Genomic DNA, 24,841 nt, shown 5'->3' with positions numbered 1-24,841 from the left:
ACGCTGAAACCTTGGAGGTAGGAAACCGATCCTTCAATAAAATGTTCCTTGATGTAATATTCTATTTTCCCTCTCAGTCATCTTCCACCCTGGATGGCGCACCATTAAACCAGAGTATACATTTCAATCAATGGACTGCGCAACAAGGTATCAATGGAGTTCGAGGACCTGAGCTCCACTTCGCCTTAATAACATTTCCAGCCTTTTCGTCTTTGTGTACAGTTCGTCTGGCGCGCCGTGGAGACGGCTTAGACGCGTCTCGGCCGCCGTTAGACAGCTGCGCCGTGCTGACTTTTAATTGAGCAATTAGGGGCTTTGTGTTAATAGTGTGTGCATGTATATATGTATAATGCACTAAACACACAGTGAAGAAAAATGCTAATTGATGTGTGCCATGAACAAGTATTAGCTTTAGCCTAGTAATGAAGCACAGCTTTAACGGGCTAATTAACTAGATCAATCTTTACGCAAATTAAATGGCTGTTAAATGTATTACGGCGTTGGCGTCGCTACAGTTCCTTCTGCTAGCCTGAGTATGAAGCGTTCTCAAAAATGGCTGCTGTGTACGTCTACTGTATGTGCAGTGTGTCAGAAAGCATTGAGTAGCTTGGAGAACAATGTACAATGCAGCTGTCCTGCTTCATGTGTGTGTGTGTGTGTGTGTGTGTGTGTGTGTGTGTGTGTGTGTGTGTGTGTGTGTGGTGCCCCCCCTCTCAGTCTATTAGAAGGAGTTACGACCGTGGCGTGCTGAAGACCTCACAGCTGCCTGATCGATTCGAGATCATTTCAGCAGTGTATTTCACAGGACTGCGGAGAGTGATGGATACGAGTCTGAACGGAGAGCTGAGCGAGCGAGAGAAATGCGAAACGAGACCTAGAACACAAATAATAAGAGAATAAACTTTCCACCTCCGGACACCCCAGTCGAGATGCTCACTTTCTCTCTCTCCAGTCGCCTTTCATTTCCCCTAATCAATACCGGGGCGAGGTACAGGCCGACAGAGCGAATATGCCACATTTAAATAGACCTGGTGAAACCCGATGCTTTTCTCGTGAAGCTGAAAGCGAGGGACTGAGCATGGCCCTGTGATTGCTCAAATTGCTGCTGCACAAAGGGTGTAATCAGACAACAGGCCCAACGCCGCTGGGTGTCAAAAATGTACTTCAGGGCAGTATTAGACTGTTTGCCACAATCAGAGTGTAAATGTATTCTTTTGGTTAGTTTTTATGTGTGGATAGATTTAGAGTCCCGATGCAGATTTATTTATTTTTTTTTACATAGAAAAAAATAAAACGTTCATCCATCAAATTTTTGCTCTTTATGTGTTAATGAAATATGTTGCACAAATAAAACCACCTAAGTTCATTTAAAAAATACAAATAAATACATTACAAAAAAAGAACAAAAATAAAGTAAGATTAAAAGGGGGCGTGGCATTTTAAAAAACATTTCCGGAAACTTTCTATGAGAACATCACCTGGAGAATTTAGAACATTTTCCAAATTGGAAACATACCAGGAATTTTACGGAATTTACAGTAATATTTGTGAATGAATTAGAAAATTGGGGAAATATGAACTTTAATAAGTAGACATGCACGCAATCTAATGAAGATTTTTTTTTATGACATTTTTGACAGTTTTTACTATAGAAATTGTCAGTATAATTTTATTGCACAGTAACGTACACACAGCACAAGGAGGTTTGAACCATAAACGTATGCAATATTTATGTAATTTACGTGAATACTCGGTAAGATGGACATTTTTTTGACAGTATTTAGTGTGCAGGATACAATAAATGATGTGTGTTATGTTATGAAGGAACGTACAGTTCATGTAGGGGGTGTGCAGTAAGTGCGCTGTGTGCATGTGATTGATGAATGAACTTCAACAGAAATTGCATTAAATCTGATTGTTTTAACAAAAATTATCCTGCGTTTTTCCCTCCAACCACATTCAAGTTCTCTGTTATAGTCTAACCTGCAATTTTGTAAATTCCATTAATTCCCATGAAAGGTTTATAGTCTTGAAAAGTCCCAGAATTTTACAACCCTAGATTTCCTTTTGCCACCGACTGAAGATTGAGCGACAATGAGGCGAAACAACCCCTAGATATTTTCACTATTGTAAGTACAATGTTCAATCTGAATATAAATCAGACAAAAAGAGACAAATGAAAGTATACCAATCTTTCTTTACTTTTTAAACAAAAAAAAGAAAATCACAAATGCAGCTGCCTTTATTTGTAATAGTTTCCAGTTGAAGTTATTGAACTTCTCATTTTGCACCTCGTGTGTCGCTTTTTGGAGCTCAAAACTCCAATAATGGCGCTCATGCATCCCATAATACTCCACCAGAAGCAAAGCTGGCTGAAATCAGGGTGCAATCTGTTCCCACTAGGGTTCTCATGGAAGTGGACAGTGAATACATCACTATCCCAGGAGGTCTAATGGCTGCCTACATGAAAGTGCTCTTAAATAGGCGATTATTGCACTCATCTATTAAAAGCCCTTGACCCGACATCGCCGTCCTGGGATTCATTCCTTCATACGAGTCGAGGCCGAGTTTGGCGAAAGCTTCGCGCCACACGCCGCTGTTAAAGAGAGTCGCATTAATCAGATAAAGAGAGCGTTCAGACGGCTTCGGCTCAGAACTCGCTCGCTCTAACGGCTTCACAATGCGATCAGGAAAGGTCAGTGGGAAAGGTCACTCTGGGAGAATACGCATGCCATGGATTGCGAGAAAAATAAATTCTTAAGGATAAATTCTTTAAATTCTCCGGAGATGGCGAGTTCATTACAGGTGATTCTGAACTTCTACTCAAATGTCGCGTTAGCAAACAAAGCCGGGGCGGTACGACAGCGCGGGGGTAGATTTGAGCTCTTTTTTAACGTGTCGCCAAACATCAGCGTCAAACGCCAAGGCGCTAGTGTTCGCTCTCTCGGGATGTGTACAAGGCGGCGAACGTGCTGCGATGAAGATACGCGGATATTTAAAACAAACAGAAATCTGTTTTTTTTTTTTTTTTTTTAAATGGCCGGATAGCTAATCTAGCTATGGATCGTTTTGCTCACACGTTGTCATGGCGACTATAATTAGGGGAAAATTTGTATCCCATAAGTCCTCATAAAGTAGGTGGGTTTCTACTACGGAAAAAATATTCAACAAAAACACTTTACATGTGTGAAAGTGAAAAAAAAAAAAACGTTACCTGGCTCATTTCCCTAAAGTGGTTTCCTCTTTTAGAACGTGCAACGTGCCAACCATTTCTTTTCTTTTCTTTCCAACCAATTTTTTTATTTTATTTAAATTAACAACTTATAATACTTATGTCATCATAATCCGAAAAACAACCAATGGAAGAAGGAAGAATATTCAAGTGGAGTTAAATAAAGGCATGTTGTATTCCTGTGCAACTTAGCAGCTGCTTTTCTTTTCATCTTCGAGTGTGATGTTGGCAAAAAGAAAAAAAAAAAAGGTGGAAAACCAAGGTGTTTCTGAAGCTACAGGCAGCACTGCTTAGGAAGTATTTATTTCCTGTTGTATATTTGTTATGCATCAAATGAAGTCAGGAGGAATTTTTTTTCCCCTTTGCAAAATGTGAGAAAAATATTTAGCAGAAAAGAAAGCTGGAAAATGGATGAGAGGGAGGGAAAAGATCGTTGTTGTGATGAAGACGCTTCATTGTTTTGCTAATGGTCCTACGTGTAAAATCCTTGGGAGTTACATACGAACTCTAGATCAGGATTTCATTTGACACTAGTGTATAATTAACTAAATAAATAAATCAATCAAAATCAGCTTTTCTGAAATATCATTTTACAGGCTGTAAAAAAATGAGTGCGTCCTGGTGCTGCTATAGGAATGCTAAAGATGCTAAAGATTAGGTGCTAGGTGGTTCACATTGAAACCTTCTGAAACTGGTATTTGTTCATCTTCAGAAGCATTCTCTCGAAGCACAATGTTCTGCGAAAACAAACCCAATCCGAAGTTTTCGTTCTAATTTTGAAACCGGAAAAAAACAACAACGCGATAACGTCCGGAATGTAGGCGTTAGACTCGTGCAGTCGTATCCAGACGGATTTTAGACAGACGGATAACCTTCTTTTGTCTAAAAAAACCAAACAAACGCGGAGCTAGAAAATGAATAGGTACGTAATCCATGTCTGTGGGAGCGTCTTTTCTTCTGCCAGCGCTCAACAGCTTCTCGACACCGCTATCTGCTATCGAGTCCACCGTAACGCTTACATGTTCGCCATCCCATCCCCTTCCTCTCTCTCTCTCTCTCTCTCTCTCTCTTTCTCATCTCTTTCCACACTTCTAAAGAGGCTTTACTTCTAAAGAAGTTATTTTTGGACCAATACTTCAAGGAAGTCAGTGAAGGACTATCATGATACTGAAGGGAACACTGAACTAGATTTAAGGAGCTATTTGGTAGAAAAAGAAGTTCAGAACGACTTGTCATGTTGCCAAAGCGATCCTCTGAAGGCGGAAAGAGCCGACACACCGACGCGCTGAATCAAACAGCGAAGCCATAAAGCTTATCACGCTGCAGGCTTTCGTGATTAAGCTACACACACTCTCCGACATCATAAAAAAAAAAAAAAAAGCTCTATATGGTGTACTATGGTACATCGCAGTTTTTACGTTTTAGTACTTATTTATCTATAAAATTATTAGAAAATATTCATAATAAATTAATACAAATATCATGCATGATATTACAGTACACCAAATCAAAGCTGCACCTTCCCTTTCATTTCCTTTCCATTTGATTTACCTCAGAAATACAAAGGATGGTATTAGATTTCATCAAATTATATAGCTAGATGTTAAATGATCTAATACAAGTAAGAAGTACTTTCATTTACTGTTAATGCTTCAAGCCGCGTTTTTTGTTTTTGCCATTACGACTTTACAATCACGGATTCCGTAAATTTTTTCCCTAGTCGGAAGTCGGACGGGGTTTTACCTATGACTTTCAAATACCACTATAAGTGTACGTTCCCTGCAGTCTTTCAAATTCATCGAATGCTCGATTTTGATTGGTTGAAATACTTCTGTCGGGAAATGCTGTAACTTTTTCCGTTTTTTCCACCGGAGTCTTCAGGGTGGAAAAGCTTTCTGGATTCTTGTGAACAGGAGAGTTTTATTTAGTTTTTATTCACATTCCATACACGATTCGCGTGTTAACTATAGATAAAAAAAATTTATTCAATACGTATTTCATTGCTACTATGAGAGAAATGAAGCATGAAACCGTTTCATCACTTTGTGGATTATTTCTCCAAACCAGCACTGTTTATTGGCAATTTTCTACACATTTTTTCATTAGAAAATTCCAGATTTTTCCAGACTCAAATATGCAGACATTGTAGACCGCATTTAACATCGTTATGATGATTTTTATTACCAAAATATAAGATGAGTTATGTTCAAGCACTTACAATCGTTTCGATACGCCGTTTGTCCCCAGTATTATTTTATTTTGCTCTAAAGCTAATCAGGTTTATCAGATACATATCATGCTATGATACTGCTACAGTTATGTTAAAGAAAATACTGAGCTTATCTTAGTTTTTCAGTCATGGTTTTATTCTAGTCCCTTTACTAACGTTTATGATCGCCAAACGATAACGTCTACCACATTAGCGGCATTCGGCGGACGCTCTTATTTATTATTTGGCGACTTACATCAGCTGATGGTGGTGAGATTTGAACCCAGAATCCCAATGCTATCCACTTAGCTACCACTTCCCCATTATAATGATACAGCACAGTAATTAAAATGCAACTGGTTTGCATTATACGTGGTCAAAACATTCCTCCCCCAATAAGTTAAGAGATGGAGAGAACATCCATGGTACCATAGTAACCATAGTTTTAGATCAGAAAAGATGCATTAGCAAAGCTGGTTATTCTTCCTGTCCCCGCAGCACACACCTGTGCAAGATTACTTTGGGTTATTATTAGAGCGGAGTGTGCTGATTTTGCTCCGAGGCCTAAACAGTCATTATGTGGCACGCAGGAACATGGAGCACACAAAGGAAATGAAAACAGAAGCGCACTAAAGCCATAGCCAATCAGTGCATTAGAGCAAATAGCTCTATTTCAGGCCGGTTAGCGTAGACGTGATGTTCTCCGGGTTTCTCAGAATGGACTGCACAATTACGCAGAGTTTGTTTGCAGAGTTCAGCGAAATTATTTCGGGTTCCCATTGTTCCCTTGTGGGCATGTATATATCTTTACTTGGCCCTTTATTAGGAACGCCACATACTAATCCTGGGCAGGACACTGCTCTGTCCTCCTTATTTTCAGACACCAGACGTCTCAATTCTTGTGACAAGGTGCTGGAAATAATCCTTCGAGATGTCCGTGTTGACACTATTGCGTCACGTAATTGCTGCGGATTTGTCAGCTGCGCATTCAAGCCGTGAATCTCCTGCTTTACTGAATGGATTCGGATCCGAGCAACTCGTGAACTTACTGTCGGGTTCTTGGACCCATATTGGACCCCATGTGCTTCATGAAATTTGTGAATTATCATCCAAGGCTATTATAAGATATATAAGGCTATTATAAGATATATAAGGCTATTATAAGGCTGTTATAGGCATTTTCCCACTCCATGACAACCACAACCAGCCTGAGCTGTTAGGTCCATGGTTTTGAGATGTTTACGCCACACGTTGACCTGTGTTGCCGCAGAAACCGAGATTCATTGGACCAGTCTGGTGAGCCTGTGCATGGTGTGGCATCAGATTCCTGGTTTACAGCACATGGTCTTCTGATATTGTAGGTGCAATATAATGTTATGCCTTCTGAGATGAATTTTTGCTCACCATAGCGTTAAAAAAAAAAAGCGAGCAATTAATCTGCAAACTTTGAGTCGTGATCCGTACAACTACAACCCCTACAGACCAGTCTGTCCATTCTTCTCTGATATCCCATAATAATTCTGTAGTAGGTATAAATATCTACGCTGGCTACATTCGCTCTGGCTACATTTGTAGAAATTATTTAGATTTTCCCTGTGCAAAAGCAGCAGAGGTGTCTCTATCGTGACACGCATTAATGTTTGTGTCAGACTGTTTTAGCTGGCCAACCAGCTTCATAAAAAGGCATTACAAATCCATTTGGGCAACATCGTTTATGAGTTTGCTCTGAAACCAAATCCCATTCCCAGCTCAGCGAATTAAATTCCCATCAGCATCGCCGTGCATCACTCCGCGCCCTCGCCGTACAACATATACACGCTCTGCAAACAAATACATATTCACAGCCTTGATATCAAAACCTCACAGCGGAGCCAGAGCGCAACATTTCGATCCGGCGTTAGCGGGACCCATGTAGATGATGGTGATTCTATCGCAGCTGAGCCGTTTGGTTAATCAGCTCACGTTGCCAGAGGACAGTTTAAAGCGTGTCAGTCATCACCAAAAGGAGCTCCGCCGAGACGCACGCGCGCGCGCACACATGCGCACACGCCTCTCTTTGAATAGTACCCTTTTTTGTCCGCTGTGTAAGTGTGTCTGATGAGTGCTAATTAATCTGATTAGACCACTAGAGAAAGTGACTGGCGCTAGTAAAGGAGCTGACCTACTACTAATGCGCTCCTCCCATTGCATTTAATCCTATTCATGTCCATTCTTCTGCCGCTTTGTTCCGTCCCGAGCCATCACTCAAGAGACTATTGTATCGCAAATGCTTGGTTTTGTTCCTCAACCATGTATTGTGTTAAGGAAATAAGAAGACAGGCTGTCCGGCGCGTTGAAGAAATGTAGTGGTGGGCAATGCAGTGGGGGTTTTAGATTGTACTTTCAAGTGCACGGTTTTAAAACACTATTTGGACCCGAGCCTGCAGGGAAAAAAATGCATTGAGATACATCAATAATATATACTGTATATATATAAACTAATAGATAGATAGATAGATAGATAGATAGATAGATAGATAGATAGATAGATAGATAGATAGATAGATAGATAGATAGATAGATAGATAGATAGATGGATGGATAATGCAAAGAAAAATATATTAATAATAATCCAATTAGCGATTATATTAAATCGTATAACAAAATATACACACACACACACACACACACACACACACACACACACACACACACACACACACACACACACATATACAGTGAGGAAAATAAGTATTTGAACACCCTGCTATTTTGCAAGTTCTCCCACTTAGAAATCATGGAGGGGTCTGAAATTTTCATCGTGGGTACACGTCCACTGTGAGAGACATAATCTGAAAAAAAAAATCCAGAAATCACAATATGTGATTTTTAAACTATTTATTTTTATGATACAGCTGCAAATAAGTATTTGAACACCTGTCTATCAGCTAGAATTCTGACCCTCAAAGACCTGTTAGTCTGCCTTTAAAATGTCCACCTCCACTACATTTATTATCCTAAATTAGATGCACCTGTTTGAGGTCGTTAGCTGCATAAAGACACCTGTCCACCCGATACAATCAGTAAGAATCCAACTACTAACATGGCCAAGACCAAAGAGCTGTCCAAAGACACAAGAGACAAAATTGTACACTTCCACAAGGCTGGAAAGGGCTACGGGGAAATTGCCAAGCAGCTTGGTGAAAAAAGGTCCACTGTTGGAGCAATCATTAGAAAATGGAAGAAGCTAAACATGACTGTCAATCTCCCTCGGACTGGGGCTCCATGCAAGATCTCACCTCGTGGGGTCTAAATGATCCCAAGGTAGGTGAGAAATCAGCCCAGAACTACACGGGAGGAGCTGGTCAATGACCTGAAAAGAGCTGGGACCACCGTTTCCAAGGTTACTGTTGGTAATACACTAAGACGTCATGGTTTGAAATCATGCATGGCACGGAAGGTTCCCCTGCTTAAACCAGCACATGTCCAGGCACGTCGTAAGTTTGCTAATGACCATTTGGATGATCCAGAGGAGTCATGGGAGAAAGTCATGTGGTCAGATGAGACCAAAATAGAACTTATGGGTCATAATTCCACTAAACGTGTTTATAGGAAAAAGAATGATGAGTACCATCCCAAGAACACCATCCCTACTGTGAAGCATGGGGGTGGTAGCATCATGTTTTGGGGGTGTTTTTCTGCACATGGGACAGGGCGACTGCACTGTGTTAAGGAGAGGATGACCGGGTCCATGTATTGAGAGATTTTGGGGAACAACCTCCTTCCCTCAGTTAGAGCATTGAAGATGGGTCGAGGCTGGGTCTTCCAACATGACAATGACCCGAAGCACACAGCCAGGATAACCAAGGAGTGGCTCTGTAAGAAGCATATCAAGGTTCTGGCGTGGCCTAGCCAGTCTCCAGACCTAAACCCAATAGAAATCTTTGGAGGGAGCTCAAACTCCGTGTTTGTCAGCAAAAGGCCAGAAACCTGACTGATCTAGAGAAGATCTGTGTGGAAGAGTGGGTTAAAATCTCTCCTGCAGTGTGTGCAAACCTGGTGAAAAACTACAGGAAACATTTGACCTCTGTAATTGCAAACAAAGGCTACTGTACCAAATATTAACATTGACTTTCTCAGGTGTTCAAATACTTATTTGCAGCTGTATCATACAAATAAATAGTTTGAAAATCATACATTGTGATTTCTGGATTTTTTTTTAAAGATTATGTCTCTCACAGTGGACATGCACCTAAGATGAAAATTTCAGACCCCTCCATGATTTCTAAGTGGGAGAACTTGCAAAATAGCAGGGTGTTCAAATACTTATTTTCCTCACTGTATATATATCGCACGAAAGAAAGAACTGATTTCTGAAGCAGTATTACAGTATTATAACGCATATAAACTCGAAGCCTGACGGATCCAATCTGGACAATGAAGAATGTGATCATGAGTTCAAACCTGAGTTCACATTCCTGAGAAGAAAAATGCAGACTACGTGAACTCAAACACAAGTTTCTGGTTCGCTGACGGATCCAATACATTGAAAACAGTCTTAAATGGATATCGGAGCGTCAGCTTTATGGATTTCCAGGTTGGATTTCAGCACCATGTTCTACTTGAAATCTAGGGCTGGAGGAGTCTTGACAAGCAGAAATCGGACTATACATCATCTTTATGAAGCCAAATTGTGGTGCCTGCGCAATCATATGTAGCAAGGGGGGGTATATACTTTTTTCTGGAATTCTGGACTTTGCTACTGATGTTTGAGGGAAGACCCACTTGAATCAGTTGTGAACAGTCAAGGCCAGGGTCAACTGAAGTCATATCCTTAGAGAGCAATACAATATTATCAGGAAAAGTAGGATCGAGCTACGATACCGCCTTCCCTCATGAGCACTCGAGCGATGTGCAAGTGGCCATTCCATGACCCTGACTTACTCTGTAGCACTCTCGATTTTCATTCCCCTCCCCCGCTCACCCATCCCTCCCCATTTTCCTTCCTTTTTACTCTTAGCTTTTTTTAGGGGGGAAAAAAAAACAGTGGTTTACGGACAATCCAGTTTAGCGAGGACACAGCGGATCTCATCAAAGCTAATGAGAAACAAACCTTCACACGACCGTGTTGCAAATCTTGCGATATCGGTTCATCCTTTGGAGAGATCCGTCGAGTGACACACCGTTTAACTCAAACCCCTGAAATCCCTGCACCCCCTTAAGGTTTGCTATCAACCGTGCGCCAGATCCGAAGCTTAGGCCCCCCTGTCGTCGGACCGTCTTTCCCTGCGTCCTGCTCTGTCCTCGCAAAAAGAGATAATGAAAATCAGAGATGGAGTTGATAATGGGGAAGGAGGCGAGGGGAAAATAACTGCAGTCCTCCGACTGGAGTGGACATATCCGTTGGCTTAGGGATGACATTTGTCTGTTTGGATTGATAACTCCGACTTAGATGAGGCGAGTCGCTCCAGAGATTAGGTTGTCGTCCTTAAGCATATCATGTTGGCAAAAGAAAGGCAGAATGGAGCGTGTCTATCAAAATGTCGATCTGAAGGAGAATTAGAACAACACACACACGCACACACACGCACACACACGCACACACACACACGCACACACGCACACACGGACTTGCCTATAAAACAATGGAAAAACTGACGCAGCACAGAGAACCTAGTGCATTAACAGCCCTGACACACACACACACACACACACACACACACACACACAGATACACACACACACACACACACACACACACACACACACTCAAGTACAAGCAGTTTGGACGGAATTAAAGCAATATGACACTGCGGATGAGGAAAATCATGAATATTCACTCCTTACTACACCGTAAAAGCAGAGATTTGAATACATTAGGCTAGTCGAGGGTGAAATTTCCCTGGTAAACCAAAAAAAAACATGCAGTTACATCCACTAATATGTTTGCCGTGGATGAAGGCCAGGCCTCCCAAGAGCTGAAAAAAAACAAAACGATATACTCGCAACTAGATCAACCTCTCAGAACAAGAATTCCTCGAAAGCACGTCCGCTGATCAATGGGTGGAAAAATAAGATGGGATCAGCAGGGTGCGAGAGACAAGGCCATTAGTCTGCTGACCTGAGGGGAGAGCCGCGTGCTGTTGATAATGCAGGCGTGGGGAGATGAGGTCATTTTTTTTCCTCCACGTGTCCCGAAGGCTCACCTGCACGCTCTCGGGGCACCTCGCTGCTCGGAATGGAATCCGGTCCGGAAAATACATTCCGACATGATGAGGGGGCTCGCGTTCCTGGTGAATAATCCTGATATGTGAACAAGCGTACAATCCAGGGCTTTTTTTTTGTTTGTTTTGTAAAAACGCAAAACAGAGTGCTGAATTATGAAGTGGAGGGAAAAGACAGAGGGCATGAGAAGAAGATATTAGAAGAGCTCTTCTAGGTGCACTACTAGTTTACCTCCCCCGTCACAAACACACACACACACACACACACAAACACGTACACAGATATAAGACAACAACAGCAAAGTCTGAAGCATGAGCATTTGAACAAATGGCTGAATGAGTGACTGAAAGAAATTATTACAATCTCATGTTTGTTGGGGAAAAAAAGTATATATAAATATATAATGATGGCGACCACTTTAATGTAACTTTTAATATTTTACATTTTAACATATTGAATACATTTTATTTTATTAAAATTAAAAGAAAATGAAAACAAATGTTTTTTGAAGTGAATGAGAATTCTGTATACCCATATTAGATGAAGCCTGTAGCACAGCAGGGACGTGTGATATTTTACTGTGGAGAATATGAAAACAAAATGCTGACACTGTTTCGGATGCAAAAATCAGCGGAACACATAAAAACACCCGGGTACCTCTCAGAGAGGGGGGGGGGAATCCTATCTCTGTATATAGACTTTTCCCCGCTCTGCGTTGGCTAGTAATAAGGTCAGCGAATCTCATTACGGCCAGAGGCCGAGAGTTTTCGATTATCATTTGGCTGCCGGCGCGGCTCAGAGCGGAAATGGAATGATATTTTGTTACCCGCCATCTGCTGCACGGCCCAAAACGCTTCCTCTGCAATACAATAGCCCGCTGTGTGTGTGTGTGTGTGTGTGTGTGTGTGTGTGTGTGTGTGTATGTGTGTGAGTGAGTGTGCGAGTAAGGGGCTGCTGGGGTGTTCGCCGCCTACAGTACGGCGGTGCGCTAACAAACACACATTTACACACTAATTTTCGCACAATTTACCCACAGTCCAAACAGCTGCTTCTTTAAGGTCAGCCAATGTGACTGAGGGTTACTTTATACACAGATAAGCTTTATATACTGCCATCTGGCTAGTCAGAACACGCTAACAGGATTTCATATGACTTTTCTGTTGGGAACTGCGGCCTATAATAGAATTTCGTATCTAGGTGGAATGCAGCCAACCTTTGGCGAATCTCTTGCTTGATGCTAAAGGGAAAGTCGCAATGAGGCAATGCTACAGCGCTGTTATACGTTTATAAAATCCCCGGGTGCTGCAGGGAAACTCTCCTGGGCCCTTAAATACTGCATCATCATGAACGCTGCCTGAGAAATACTCAGACCACAACCTTTTGCTATTGTTGGGAGCTCAGATAATGGTGGCTAATTGGCTAATTTGTGGTTTGTGTGAGACCAATGCACTGAGCTGAAGAAATATGACCTCTGGATCACACTGCTAACTTTTTGCCAATTTTTTTCGATCTTTGTGTGCTATAGCGGTTTGTTGCTTATGGCCATATTGGTCTGAATCTTGTCTTGCGGTGCATTATGGGTAACAGACCAAAAAAAACGTGTACCAAAGTGGTAGGAGGCGTTGCGTAGGAGGCATCGACGAGAACGTGAACTAGACACGGATTGTAGCGTTTTAGGACACGGCGTACGCTAAACGAGACGAAGAAGACGAGCGCTCGATACGACAGATACGAGCGAGACAGGGGGGAGAGACGGTGTGAAAAAATGCCTTTGGCAAGGACTGGGCCTGTGTGACCACTAAACACACAGGACAAAAAAAAAGGAGAGAGAGAGAGAGAGAGAGAGAGAGAGAGAGAGAGAGAGAGAGAGAGAGAGAGAGAGAGAGAGAGAGAGAGAGAGAGAGAAAGCGCGAGCTGTCGTGAATACTTTCCATTCGTTTTAGCTAATAGACCCCAGAGCTATCGGGCTGTTTTTAATGGTAATTAGATTTCCTTTCTGGATCGTTCCGTGAATGCTCGTCAACGGGCTGTCAAGGCGGAGTGCCTCAAAGAGGCATTACTGAAAACCTGTTGTCTGGCCAAAATATCGGCACTGCCTCGGGAAAGCAGGAAGAATGGAAGAGAGGCTGAAATGTCAGACACTGAAAGCTCGTCATGCCTCGGGCCTCGTCCTATCACGCTGAGGTGAGCGAGCCGCTCTCTGACTCGCGGCGAGTTCTCCGCCGCTCCACCACCACCCCCTCCTCGTGGTTATAATTAGTCATTTCCTGATTGCTTTCCAGACACAATCAATGATTCAGCGGTGGTCGCTGTACAACGGATGGATTCGCCTTTGGTCACAATCACGAGTTTCCATAATTCATGACACTTCAGCGCAGTAAATACGGACTCATTAGAGATTCATTTATTCATAAAATTTGACTTGAAAACAGACATTAATTGTGATTCTCTCCTTCTCTCGCTCTCTTTCTCTCTCAGCCACTATTTCCTCATAGTCAGGTCAGTCGTTTATTCTGATCAGCGAAAATCAAAAGTGCTTCACGCTAGCTATGAGTTAGCATCAGTTCCAGAGGGAAAGAGTTACCCATGATTTCTGAAAGTTTTTCATTGTCCTCTGTGGAAAGTCCGGAATATTCCACACAACGTCGGGGACCTCAGAGACATGAAGCGACTCCGCAGGGTGTTCCCGTAGATAATGAGGGAACGGTAAGCCATGCCAGATAAAGTTGTGTATATTTGTCTTTCGGTAAACTGTGTGACTTTGATGTTGCGTTTGGCCTCCGAGTCGCGATGAAGCTGCAGGTGTTATTTTGTCTTGAGGCCTTGGTGATGATCACAGATGGCAGACGAAGCAGGAGCTTGTTTACACTGCTAAACACGAGCAGGTCTGCTTGTTCACTCGCTCAGGCATTCACTCAAACGCTCACGATTGGGACCCCGCCGTTGTTGGCTCGTATCTGGCTGCGGAGAGGGTATGGGGGAGTGCATGTGTGTGTGTTTGGGGAAGAGTATGGGGGAGGTAAAGTGAGAGCGGTACCTTTTGTCTTCTGCTCTCTTCACTCTTCTACTCTTTCACCTCGTAAGAGCGAGAAACTTGGAGCAGTGCCTTTTGTCTTCTGCTCTCCTCGCTCTTCTACTCTTTCTCCTGCTTCCATCTTCTCGTTTTCCATATCTCTAATTCCCCTACTTTTCTTCCATCCTTTCCTGTCTTACTTCCCTCTCATTTTTCTCACTTCATTCTCCACAGCTACAATATTTCCCATCTCATATCACTGTGTCCACTTTCCTTTCAACACTACTCATTTAATTTCTCCTCCACTTCCTGTTTCCTTTCTCTTATTCCTTTACCTTTTCCTCCTTCTTTATCGTCTTCATCCCTGTTTTGTCATCTCCTCTCTGACGAAACGGGCCTCCTCTACCTTCCCTCTCTTCTATTTTCTCCTCTCCGTATCCCCATTCTGCCTGGCCAATTTCCGTTCGATTTTCCCCGGCGGCTTGTTGATCGAGCCCTCTGGGTGATTAACGGAAGAAAGATGGCCGCGGCGGCGGCGTAAATCCAGAGGGGTTCAGGTGGAACACAGGCGCTTGTCTTCACCGTGAGGGATGGAGGAGCGTGCCAGCCAAAGCCTTGTACTAAAAAGTGCCTCCTTTTTTTCTTTTTTTTAATACTTACTCATCCTTAAATAAAATACAATGCTGATGGAAAAAGACAGAGGATGCAAAGCTAAAACGAGGCTTTAGACTGAAAGACAGGAAGAAAGAGGGACAGCGAGAACGAGGGTATGAAAGCGGACGGAAACTCCAGAAGTCCCTCGGGTGAAAACAGAGAGGCCCATCTGTTTCACATCTGGTTTTGGAGAAGTGAGAAGTGAACCACCTTCCACATGTTGGGTTAGGAAATCTTGATTAGTATAAGAGAGAGAGAGAGAGAGAGAGAGAGAGAGAGAGAGAGAGAGAGAGAGAGAGAGAGAGAGAGAGAGAGAGAGAGAGAGAGAGAGAGAAAAAAGAAAGCTGGAACATAGGAAAAAGAAAACCTCACAGAAATGAAACGTAGAAAACGTGCTGTAAATAGAGAAAGGTCTGAAGAGGTCATGCCGAGCCATACTTTTAAGGCTGATTTCACACTTGCCCATAGCTCTAAACTTAATGTTTAAATATAGACACTATAATGTGTGTGTGTGTGTGTGTGTGTGTGTGTGTGTGTGTGTGTGTGTGCTGGAATCATGAGACATAATCATGTCATAATGAAATTATCAAAAAAAGTACAATGCACACACGTTCTACATCCTGGAACCTTTCCGTATTTCTGTATAAAGTGTTATTAATATTGGTTAATATTAATATTTGATCGTGTTTGATGTGGTGCAGTGCTCAGTGCTCGCACAAGTGAGTCGCTCGCTCATTTAAAACATTCTCTTCGCTCTGTCTTCAGCGGTCAGCTGAGCGGCGTAACATCCGCACCGAGCTCCCTGACCCGCGGGACATCTACAGCAAGCATTGCCAGACCAGGACCAGGAAGATAGCGACGAACCTCAACCATCACAACAATGGACTCTTTTCTCTGTTTCGTTCAGGGAAGCATTTCCGCTGCTTGAAGGCAAACACAGGAGGAATGAGGAGGAGCTTCTTCCCGCAGGCCATTCGGAATCTAAACCGGGAAAATTCTTAGCACAGAGTACGTGGACTTCTCTCTCCGTCTCACTTTTCCTTCTTTTGCACAACTGTCACTTTAACACTGGTTTGGCACAACTTAGTGTCACAGGTCACATAGACACTTTAGTGACACTCTGGGATGCTTTAAATCTCCATCATATTATACCCATTCCTTATTATACAAATTTTATAATATATATTTTAGCACAATGACAATTAAGTTGAATCGAATTTAATCTGATATATTATTCTTTGTATTTTTTTCATACATATTTATATTTTTTTATCCACATATTTAATACTTTTATTCCTTATATTTTTATGAATCTTTTTTCTTATATTCTGTTTCTATTTAGGACAGTCGTAAAAAGGCATGTCATACTCTGTGATCAAGTATGTGACAAATAAAATTTGATTTGATGACTTTGTCTCTGCCGAAGACGACGGTGTTAGTTGGACGGTAAAAGAGCGTTTGTAGCTCCACAGATCAGCGTCCACCTTGCGGTCAGTTCCAGTCCAAGCCTGTGTCTTGTAGTGTCAAAAAAGGAATGTCAAAGCACGAGCACACCGTCAGACAGACCCCAGATACCGGGACGAGTATTACTGCGTCCCTACTTCATCATGCCTTTCCTTCGCTGACTTAAAGAAAAGTGGAGAGACACGAACAACACAAAGAAAGTAAAAGAGACGAGCCTGAACATTTCTGTTCTCCAAAGCCACTGCACTCTACACTGAGTGAGTCTTACGGCTGGAATAAATCAGAGCAGACAGACTTTGATCATGAGCCATTCTCTGCGTACTCTCAATAGCAGGATGACTGATCACTGCTCGCAGATCCGAACTGCCTGGGAAAACAGAAGAGAGACAAAGAAAGAGAGAGAGAAAAAAAGGGAAAGAAAAATCATGCCAATTTAGGTGGAAAACCAGGCAAAAAAAAGAAGCAGAGAGAAAGAGAAAGAGCATTGTAGTCTGAACAGCTTCAGCAGAAAGTAAGACAAATTGGGTTGAGTCCACAGGCCTGGATAATTCTTTCCCTCTCTCCTTTCTTAGTTGGAGGAAACGCGGTGTCCTCCCAAGCATTAAAGTGGAAAAACCAACGCCGCTGCGAGAATTTAATGAGACACGCGACTCTCCCGGCACGCTGCCGCGTTGCATGTGGTTCTTCTCCCTTCTTCTTATTTTCTCTATTTTGCTTTTTTCCTCTTGCAAGCTCCCTCGCTCCCTTAACCGGGCCAAATGGAGTGAGCGGTGCCGCCTGTAACCGGTCCAGCTTTTTCGCTCGGTCCCTAATGCAGCTCTAATGCACTACGACTGTGAAAATGGCTATTCGGAATGTGTGACTGGGCTTCCGAGAAAACCTCATGACAATACCAAGTATGTCTCAACACACACACACACACACACACACACACACACACACACACACACACACACACACACAAAATCACTCGACTGATGGGATGTAGAGGGGGAGAGTGTCTAATAGTTTCCTGTTTTCTCTCTTTTTTTCAGGCTTAAGTGATGGACGAGTAATGAAGCCATCACATCCAAGGCGCTAATATCCAGAACCCAGATGCATCAATGCCACAGCATCACACACACTCACACTCTCACATACACACACACACACACACACACAAAATGTTACATCTGCTGCAGGACAATGCTACACGACGGCCGTTTCATTCTCGGCTCCGAACACATCTTGCGTGTTCACAAAGATTTCTGGCTTTGATTGAAACACTTAGCATTGAAAATAATGGCCGGCTGGAGAACGTGTGAACGGCGGTGTGTGTAAAACACGTCCTTCTACCTGTTCAAAAGGGTCACCAGTGTTGAGAGTTGGAAGAAAGACACCAAGGCGCGGGTTCTAATATCTCTTATCCCAGAGATCCCTCATGTTTGTGTTACCTTCTGGTTTTCCCTTTTAGCTATGCTGCTATAGAGAGTCTTGCTGGAGTCCCAACTGCACAGTGACATTAACTTTCATACAACAATAAGGACACTTAATAATCCATATCCTTCTTTTCCTGTCACCCCTCTTCTCTCTTTCTCTCTCTCTCTCTCTCTCCCCATCTCTCTCTCGGTCGAGTTAAACATGCTCCTGAGGTTCCAGTGACCACTGTTCCTGCCCCTCTCTCCTCCATGGATCTTCCCACTTCGTCCAGGTCTGCCTCTGGATGGTGTTCTCTTCGTTTGGAGGCCACTCTGTGCAGCTAGAGACGGTTTCTCATCAACGCCTTGGGTGGTTCCATGAAATTCCGGAGTAAAAACTGGAGCTTTGAGGATGGATTTGGACTGTAGTTAATGTTAACAGACTGCTACTTTGACTCAGTGATCACTTTGATCACCATCACTGCACCCCGCAACATCGTATATACAGTATATCTGCAATAAATAGACATTCGGTGCAACCCAGATGAGGACGGGTTTCTCTCTTGAGTCTGGTTTCTCTCAAGGTTTCTTCCTTATGCCATCTCGGGGAGTTTTTCCTCGCCACAATCGCCACTGGCTCGTTTATCAGGGACAAACTTACACTTATAAAGAACGTATAAATTTTTCATCACCAGATTATTGGTGTAAAGCTGCTTTGAGACGATGTTTATTGTTAAAAGCGCAATACAAATAAAAATGAATGGAATTGAAATAGTTCAAGAGAAACAAAACAATACCTATAATTTAGAGTTTCTAAACATAGCGATTCATGGAGACGTCATATTTTTATTTTCTCCACCGCCGTATTCGCCCCTCGCCTCGGTTCATCAAGGTAACGTACACCTTTAAGTAGGAGGGATGATTTTATATGAAAATCTCCAACATTCTGTGGAAAGAAGAGGAGAAGAGGAAAAGAAAAAAAAAAGATAGTGACTTGTGATGGCAAAGAGTTCCAGTTCCAGTTCCAGGGAGGCTTTTGGGGGACGATTCAAACAGGTGGAAAACGAGGTCTCGACCGCACGGCGTTAAAGTAAAAGAAACAGTCGACGTCGTAGGTTCTCGCTCGAAATATTTGTTCGGGGTACAAATGGGCGCCCAGGCGGAACAAAAAGTTCGAACGGCGGCCCGTGAGAAAGCGAACTATGTAAATAAAGAGGCGGAATCGATGGAGGTCGGAAAGTGAAATAATTTACGAGGTAAAAGAAGAACGCCGCGGAGTGATGGATGAACTTGACGTCGTTTCACAAAAGACCTTGAGCGAGCTCGTCCGACGGTGCTGAATTGATGGCGGTGATCATCGAGAGTGCGCTCGGCACGGGCCCGCGAGCGAATCTGCACTCCTCCGAGGGACTTTGGAATTAAAAGAGAACTTGAAGAGGTTTTTTTTTTTTTTTTTTTTTTTTTTTATCAGAAACGGGCGCATCCGCGAAACAAACAGTTTTACATTAGAGAAACTCCGAGTTTTAAAAGAAGCACTTAATAGATTAAAACCAAACTTTGTGAGACGTTTCAAAAACAGCTTAATGCTGATTGACTGGAAAAAGCAAAAAAAATACAAATAAAACCTTTTTTCCCCGAGTGTTTTCTCTATTTACTGATAAAAGCCGTCTCGTGTAATTTTTCTGTCCGATTAAACTTGTGTCCTTTTTTTTTTTCCTGCCCGTCCCATATCATTTAAATGCACATCAAAAAAGAATCTGTGATTGATCTGCTTTGCTTAGACGTGTTGCAAAACAGCCACGGGAATGAGACGAAGGAGTGAAAGTGAAGCAGACGGAGTAAGGACGTGGAGTTTAGTTAAATGGTGAGGATGCAGACGGCTTTGGGCGCTTTGTTTGCTGTTTGAGCAGTGATAATGGAGCGCCATGAAACCAGCCTTCTGCCCACATAAGGTTCGGACAAGAAGCCAAGCAAGCCTTAGTGGAACGAATCGAACAGGGCCAGGAGGAGGGAGGAGAGAAAAAACAAAAGGAAAGAACTCTTTTTCAAAGCTGCACGATTCTCAAAATAATACCAAGAACCTGCGAGAGAATTATGGGAAGTACCCACCCTTTTTAAGCACAAAAAAAAGGGAAAAAACGATGCCGTGGAACGACAACGGAAAGCGCGAGCCTTCACTCCGCGCTGTCTGACGCGAGACGGGGTGTTTTCCCCGCTCGCGCACACTTCATTAAACACAGAAATTAAGGCATGGAATGAAACAGACTGGCTGACAGAAACACTTTGGACGTGTTCCCTTGATGTCCTTGAAGTCTCTATACGGCGCAAACGCAGCAGCAGACGCTGGACACGCAGAAACTCTTCCCCTTTTATATATTTTCATAAATCTATTACCCGAGCAGGCGTACGACGGCGAGCCCAGAGCGATGCTAAAGCGCTCGATAATGGGACGACGAGGACGAGTCGAGCTTGATGAGGACGATGAGGAGAATGTCGTTCCGGGGGTCGGCCTGCGCATCCCAAATATCGAGAGCGCCGGAATATATCTCTCTCCAGAGGCTCCCGGGTTTAAGTGGCCGTTAGTGAGCGGACGTTTAGCAAATGATCCTCTTCTATTAGGCGCAGATACGCTTCCACGGCCCACATAAAAGAAGAAAATTCATAAAGGCAGGGAGTCTGACGCCTCTTAAGAGATTGAAATTACTACCGGGGATCCTTAATGCATGCTGCGCTGGCCCTCTTGCCTCAGAAATACTGTCGATAGAGCTACTTATCCTAGAGCAAGGCACTGAGATATATTTCCAGAAGTACTCAACCTACTATAGAGGTATAATTCCCGGGACCAGAGTTAAAACAAGGCCACCGGATTTGTGTTGGAATACCGATGGCTGCCTGATGAAGTCCTCGTATGTTTTCGGAATAATTTCAGCCGGTCGACCACCTCGGCTGACTCGCTCTGGACCTTCACAGACGAGCCTGTTGTATTTTAAGGCATGCCGACTACCTGAGCCGCGAGACATCTCTCTATTAAGACGTGCTCTGCTGGCGCGTGACTGAAAGCAGGCACGGGCCACGAGACGCCCTGCAGCGAGCCTTCAGGACTACTGTTCGTCTCCTGCTCGCGCGGACGCTGCACACCTGCACGCTGGAGAGGCCGAGATGAATAAAATGTTTCCATTTCCATTTCCCCGGAACCTCGTCTCCGTCGCAGCGACGCCGAAAACAAAACCCCGCGTTGCGAACAAGTCTATCAAGAGACGGACAGGGAGAAGAAATGTCACCCATGCGGCAGAGAGAAGGTTCTGTCGGAAAGTAGAGCGAGACGGAAAGGCGTGCGTGTGATGAGTTTCTCTGTCCTACCTGGCCTGACCACGAAACTGCATGTAAGCAGAAAAAGTAATCATTTAAAAGAGAAAAGAAAAACGATTGTGTGTGCTGTGCATGTGTATTCATTCATCATGCCATGCCATTTGTTGGAATTTGAAAGTGAGAAGGGCAGACTGAAGAGAGACTTCAGTATCTTCTAGTGCACGGAGACGCCGTTTTGCCCGTTAGCGTCGATGCCTTATTTATTCATGTCTGATCCAAAAGTAAAGATTTGGGGGTTTGAAGACAGCACCCTGGATCAGGGTTTCTCCAGGCCGCCTTTTCGCGAGCGTCTGTCTGAATCAGACGGAATGGAAAATAAACACTCGTACACAGCAGCATGTCTAACCAGGGCTGGCACTATATACACTTCCTATACATACATCAAAGCCGGGGCTGCTCTGAGTTATGTCGTTTCCATTAATCCCACCGTGCATCCTGCTGTACTGCTCTGCTTTTTTTCTGTATCTGTGTGTGAACAGAAACAAGGACACAAGCACTATGGGACTGTATGTGCCTTTCACTAGTGTATGCAAAAAAAACAGGCAAATGAGATTCCAAGGTGCAGCAAACGATCATGTCCATTCCAGAAGTGGGTCAGGGCCGAAACATATCTGACCTGTAGATTTTGTTTGCATTTCACGCCTCACCTGAATGCAACCGGGGGGGGGGGCGAAATCGATTGCGTCCTGACCAGAGGATCTCACAAAACCTACTCCTGAGGTCTAATCCATGAACTGCTCATGTGTGACCTCAGGAAGCATCCAGGATGCAGCGTGCAACCCAAAAGCAACACGCCGCAACTTTGTGCACGGGGAAGAAAAAATAAATAAGACCAGACTGGTCGGCGCGGGCGCGCGCGCGTCCACGACGCTAGCGCGGTGCCGTCGGCGGACAGCCACGGGTGCGCGCTGCGGCTCGCTGGCTCGCGCGACCCGCGCGACGCCGAAGCCCATCGAAGCGGCGCTCACGTGGTGCGTTCGCACCGGGAAAAGGCTCGAGATTCCTCGCGTGGCCGAAAAAAGCGGAAACCGGCTGGTTTTTTTTCCTTCTTTGTTTTTTTTTTGTAATTCCTACAGCATGCATTTTTACATGCATGTGGATCAGATTCAATGCACAACATATACAGTGTCTATAAATGGAGTATTTCACTGCGGCGTCAAAGATGCATTCTGCACCATATATATATATATATATATATATATATATATATATATATATATATATATATATATATATATATATATAGTTAGAACGTGCTCAGTCCTAGAATGAGTCCTATGTAATGATAATGAATGAAGGGATGTGATCAGTCAGTGTTCAGAGCCCAAGAGGTGAAACAAAACCTACAATGTATCCGATGAAGGAGGGAAATAACGGGTCCGGGATAAAACGCAGCCCGGCGGGACTGCCTGCTCCACGGAGAGCTTTAATCTGTAACTAATTACACCATGTAGTACATCCCAAAGATCATTTATAACACATTTCATCATCATCCTCATCATCAACATCATCATCATCATTATTGTTATCATAATTTCAGTGAGTAAAGGTTGCGCTGGGAATTCCGGAATAATAATAATAACAAAAATAATAAAATAACTAACCCCTGGAGTCGTGTCCAAGGAGAGGAGAAGAAGGAGAAGAAGGAGAAGAAGGTTAAAGCTGGTGGTGTGGAGGAAAGTTTGGATGTTTTGTGAGCTTTAAGGCGTCGCGGAAAAAGCGCAAAACTTACCGGGATGCGCGTGGGCCCGGAGAACCGCGCAGGCTGCCAGCGTTAAAGCCGCCAGAATCCAGCCGCAGCAGCAGCAGCAGCGACCCGGTTGCTGAAGCCTCGGCATGGCACAGCGCACATCGACAGCCGGCCCTCAGGAGCAACTGTTGGCTTGAAGTTATCCTAAACAAACGTCCGGTTTAGCAAACAAATAAACAAACAAACAAACAAAACTGCAGTTTCTGTTTTTTTTGTTTCTTTGGACAAGGAATTTTCAAGTCAAGTTCGTCCAGGAAAAAAACAGTTCTCCTTCTCCTCCTTCTTCTTCTCCTTCTTCTTCTTCTTCTTCTTCTTCTGCTGCTTCTCCTAAAGCTCCTCACGCGGCGCGGCTGCTACTCCTTGAAGGTAATGTAATAATAAGACATGACCGCGCGCGTGGACGTGGATTTTCTTTTTTAGAATTTTTTTTTTTCTTTCCTCGCGGCGGCCCAGGCTCGAGGGAAGAGTGCGCGCGCGGAAAACGGGGGGGCTGGGATAAAAGGGAGGGGAGCGCGCGCGTCGCGTTCACGCCACAGCGCGAGGAGAGACGGCGGGTAGGACGGAGCTGCGGCGCTGGAAGCTCTCCATTCCGCCATCCATCCAGGAAGTAGCCCGAGCGTGTGGCGGAGACTTTCAAACAGGCTCGGGAGAAAAAAAAGGAGAGAGAGAGAGAGAGAGAGAGAGAGAGAGAGAGAGAGAGGCACACCGCGCCGCCGGATCCTAGCGCCGAGGAGTCGCCTGCACTTCTTTTTTAAGGAAACATCCCTCCATCCGAGATTTCTCCTGCTTCTCTCTAATTAACGCACTCAAAAAAACGCAACAAGCGCAACCGTTTCAACCATATAAAACAGGAAACGAGCTCTGAACTACATCCGGTCCAAATCCGAACTGTGCGGAAACTGGACACAGTCCCCGTGATGAGTCCGCGAGCGTGGGGTGGGCGTGGCTTCTGAGACTCCGTGGACGACTTGGGGACAGTGTCTGAGAGGATGATGGACGCGTGTCAAGGAGCGCAGGATGTCTCCTGTTCGCTCAATCCCCAGATTCCTTTTCCTTCATTCTTTCATTTATTTGTTTATTTTTTATTGATTTCTAATAATTGATTAATTTCTTTCCTCCTTTCTTTATTCCTTCTTTCCTTTCTTCAGTTGTTTTTGCTCTTTTCCATGCCATCTTTCATTAATTCTTTCTTTCTTTCTTTCTTTCTTTCTTTCTTTCTTTCTTTCTTTCTTTCTTTGACTTTCTTTCATGCTATCTTTCATTAATTGATTTCTATTGATTAATTCTTTCTTTCTTTCTTTCTTTCTTTCTTTCTTTCTTTCTTTCTTTCTTTCTTTCTTTCTTTCTTTGATTCCATCTTATTTTATTTGACTTTCTTCCATGCTGTCTTTCATTGTTTTCTATTATTTGATTCTTTCTTTCTTTCTTTCTTTCTTTCTTTCTTTCTTTCTTTCTTTCTTTCTTTCTTTCTTTCCTTTATTTCTAACAATTGAATTCTACCTTTCTTCATTTAATCTTTCATTGCTTGCTTTCTTAATTTTTTTTGTTT

General features: G+C 43.4%; 1 protein-coding gene across 1 annotated transcript in view; it reads right to left on the bottom strand.

Annotated features, from left to right (window-relative positions):
• ptprga (protein tyrosine phosphatase receptor type Ga) overlaps positions 1 to 24,321 on the bottom strand; it is a 275,166-nt gene extending 250,845 nt beyond the window's left edge. The window contains exon 1 of the mRNA XM_083533908.1: positions 23,275 to 24,321. Coding sequence (XP_083390034.1) covers positions 23,275 to 23,380 — 106 coding nt within the window. The 5' untranslated portion in view covers positions 23,381 to 24,321. The remainder of the gene's footprint in view (positions 1 to 23,274) is intronic.
• Between the last annotated feature and the right edge of the window lie 520 nt (positions 24,322 to 24,841).

Source organism: Silurus aristotelis (assembly GCF_946808225.1).
Source record: "Silurus aristotelis genome assembly, chromosome: 28".
Lineage (NCBI taxonomy): Eukaryota > Metazoa > Chordata > Actinopteri > Siluriformes > Siluridae > Silurus > Silurus aristotelis.
This window is presented reverse-complemented; position numbering and strand designations above follow the sequence as displayed.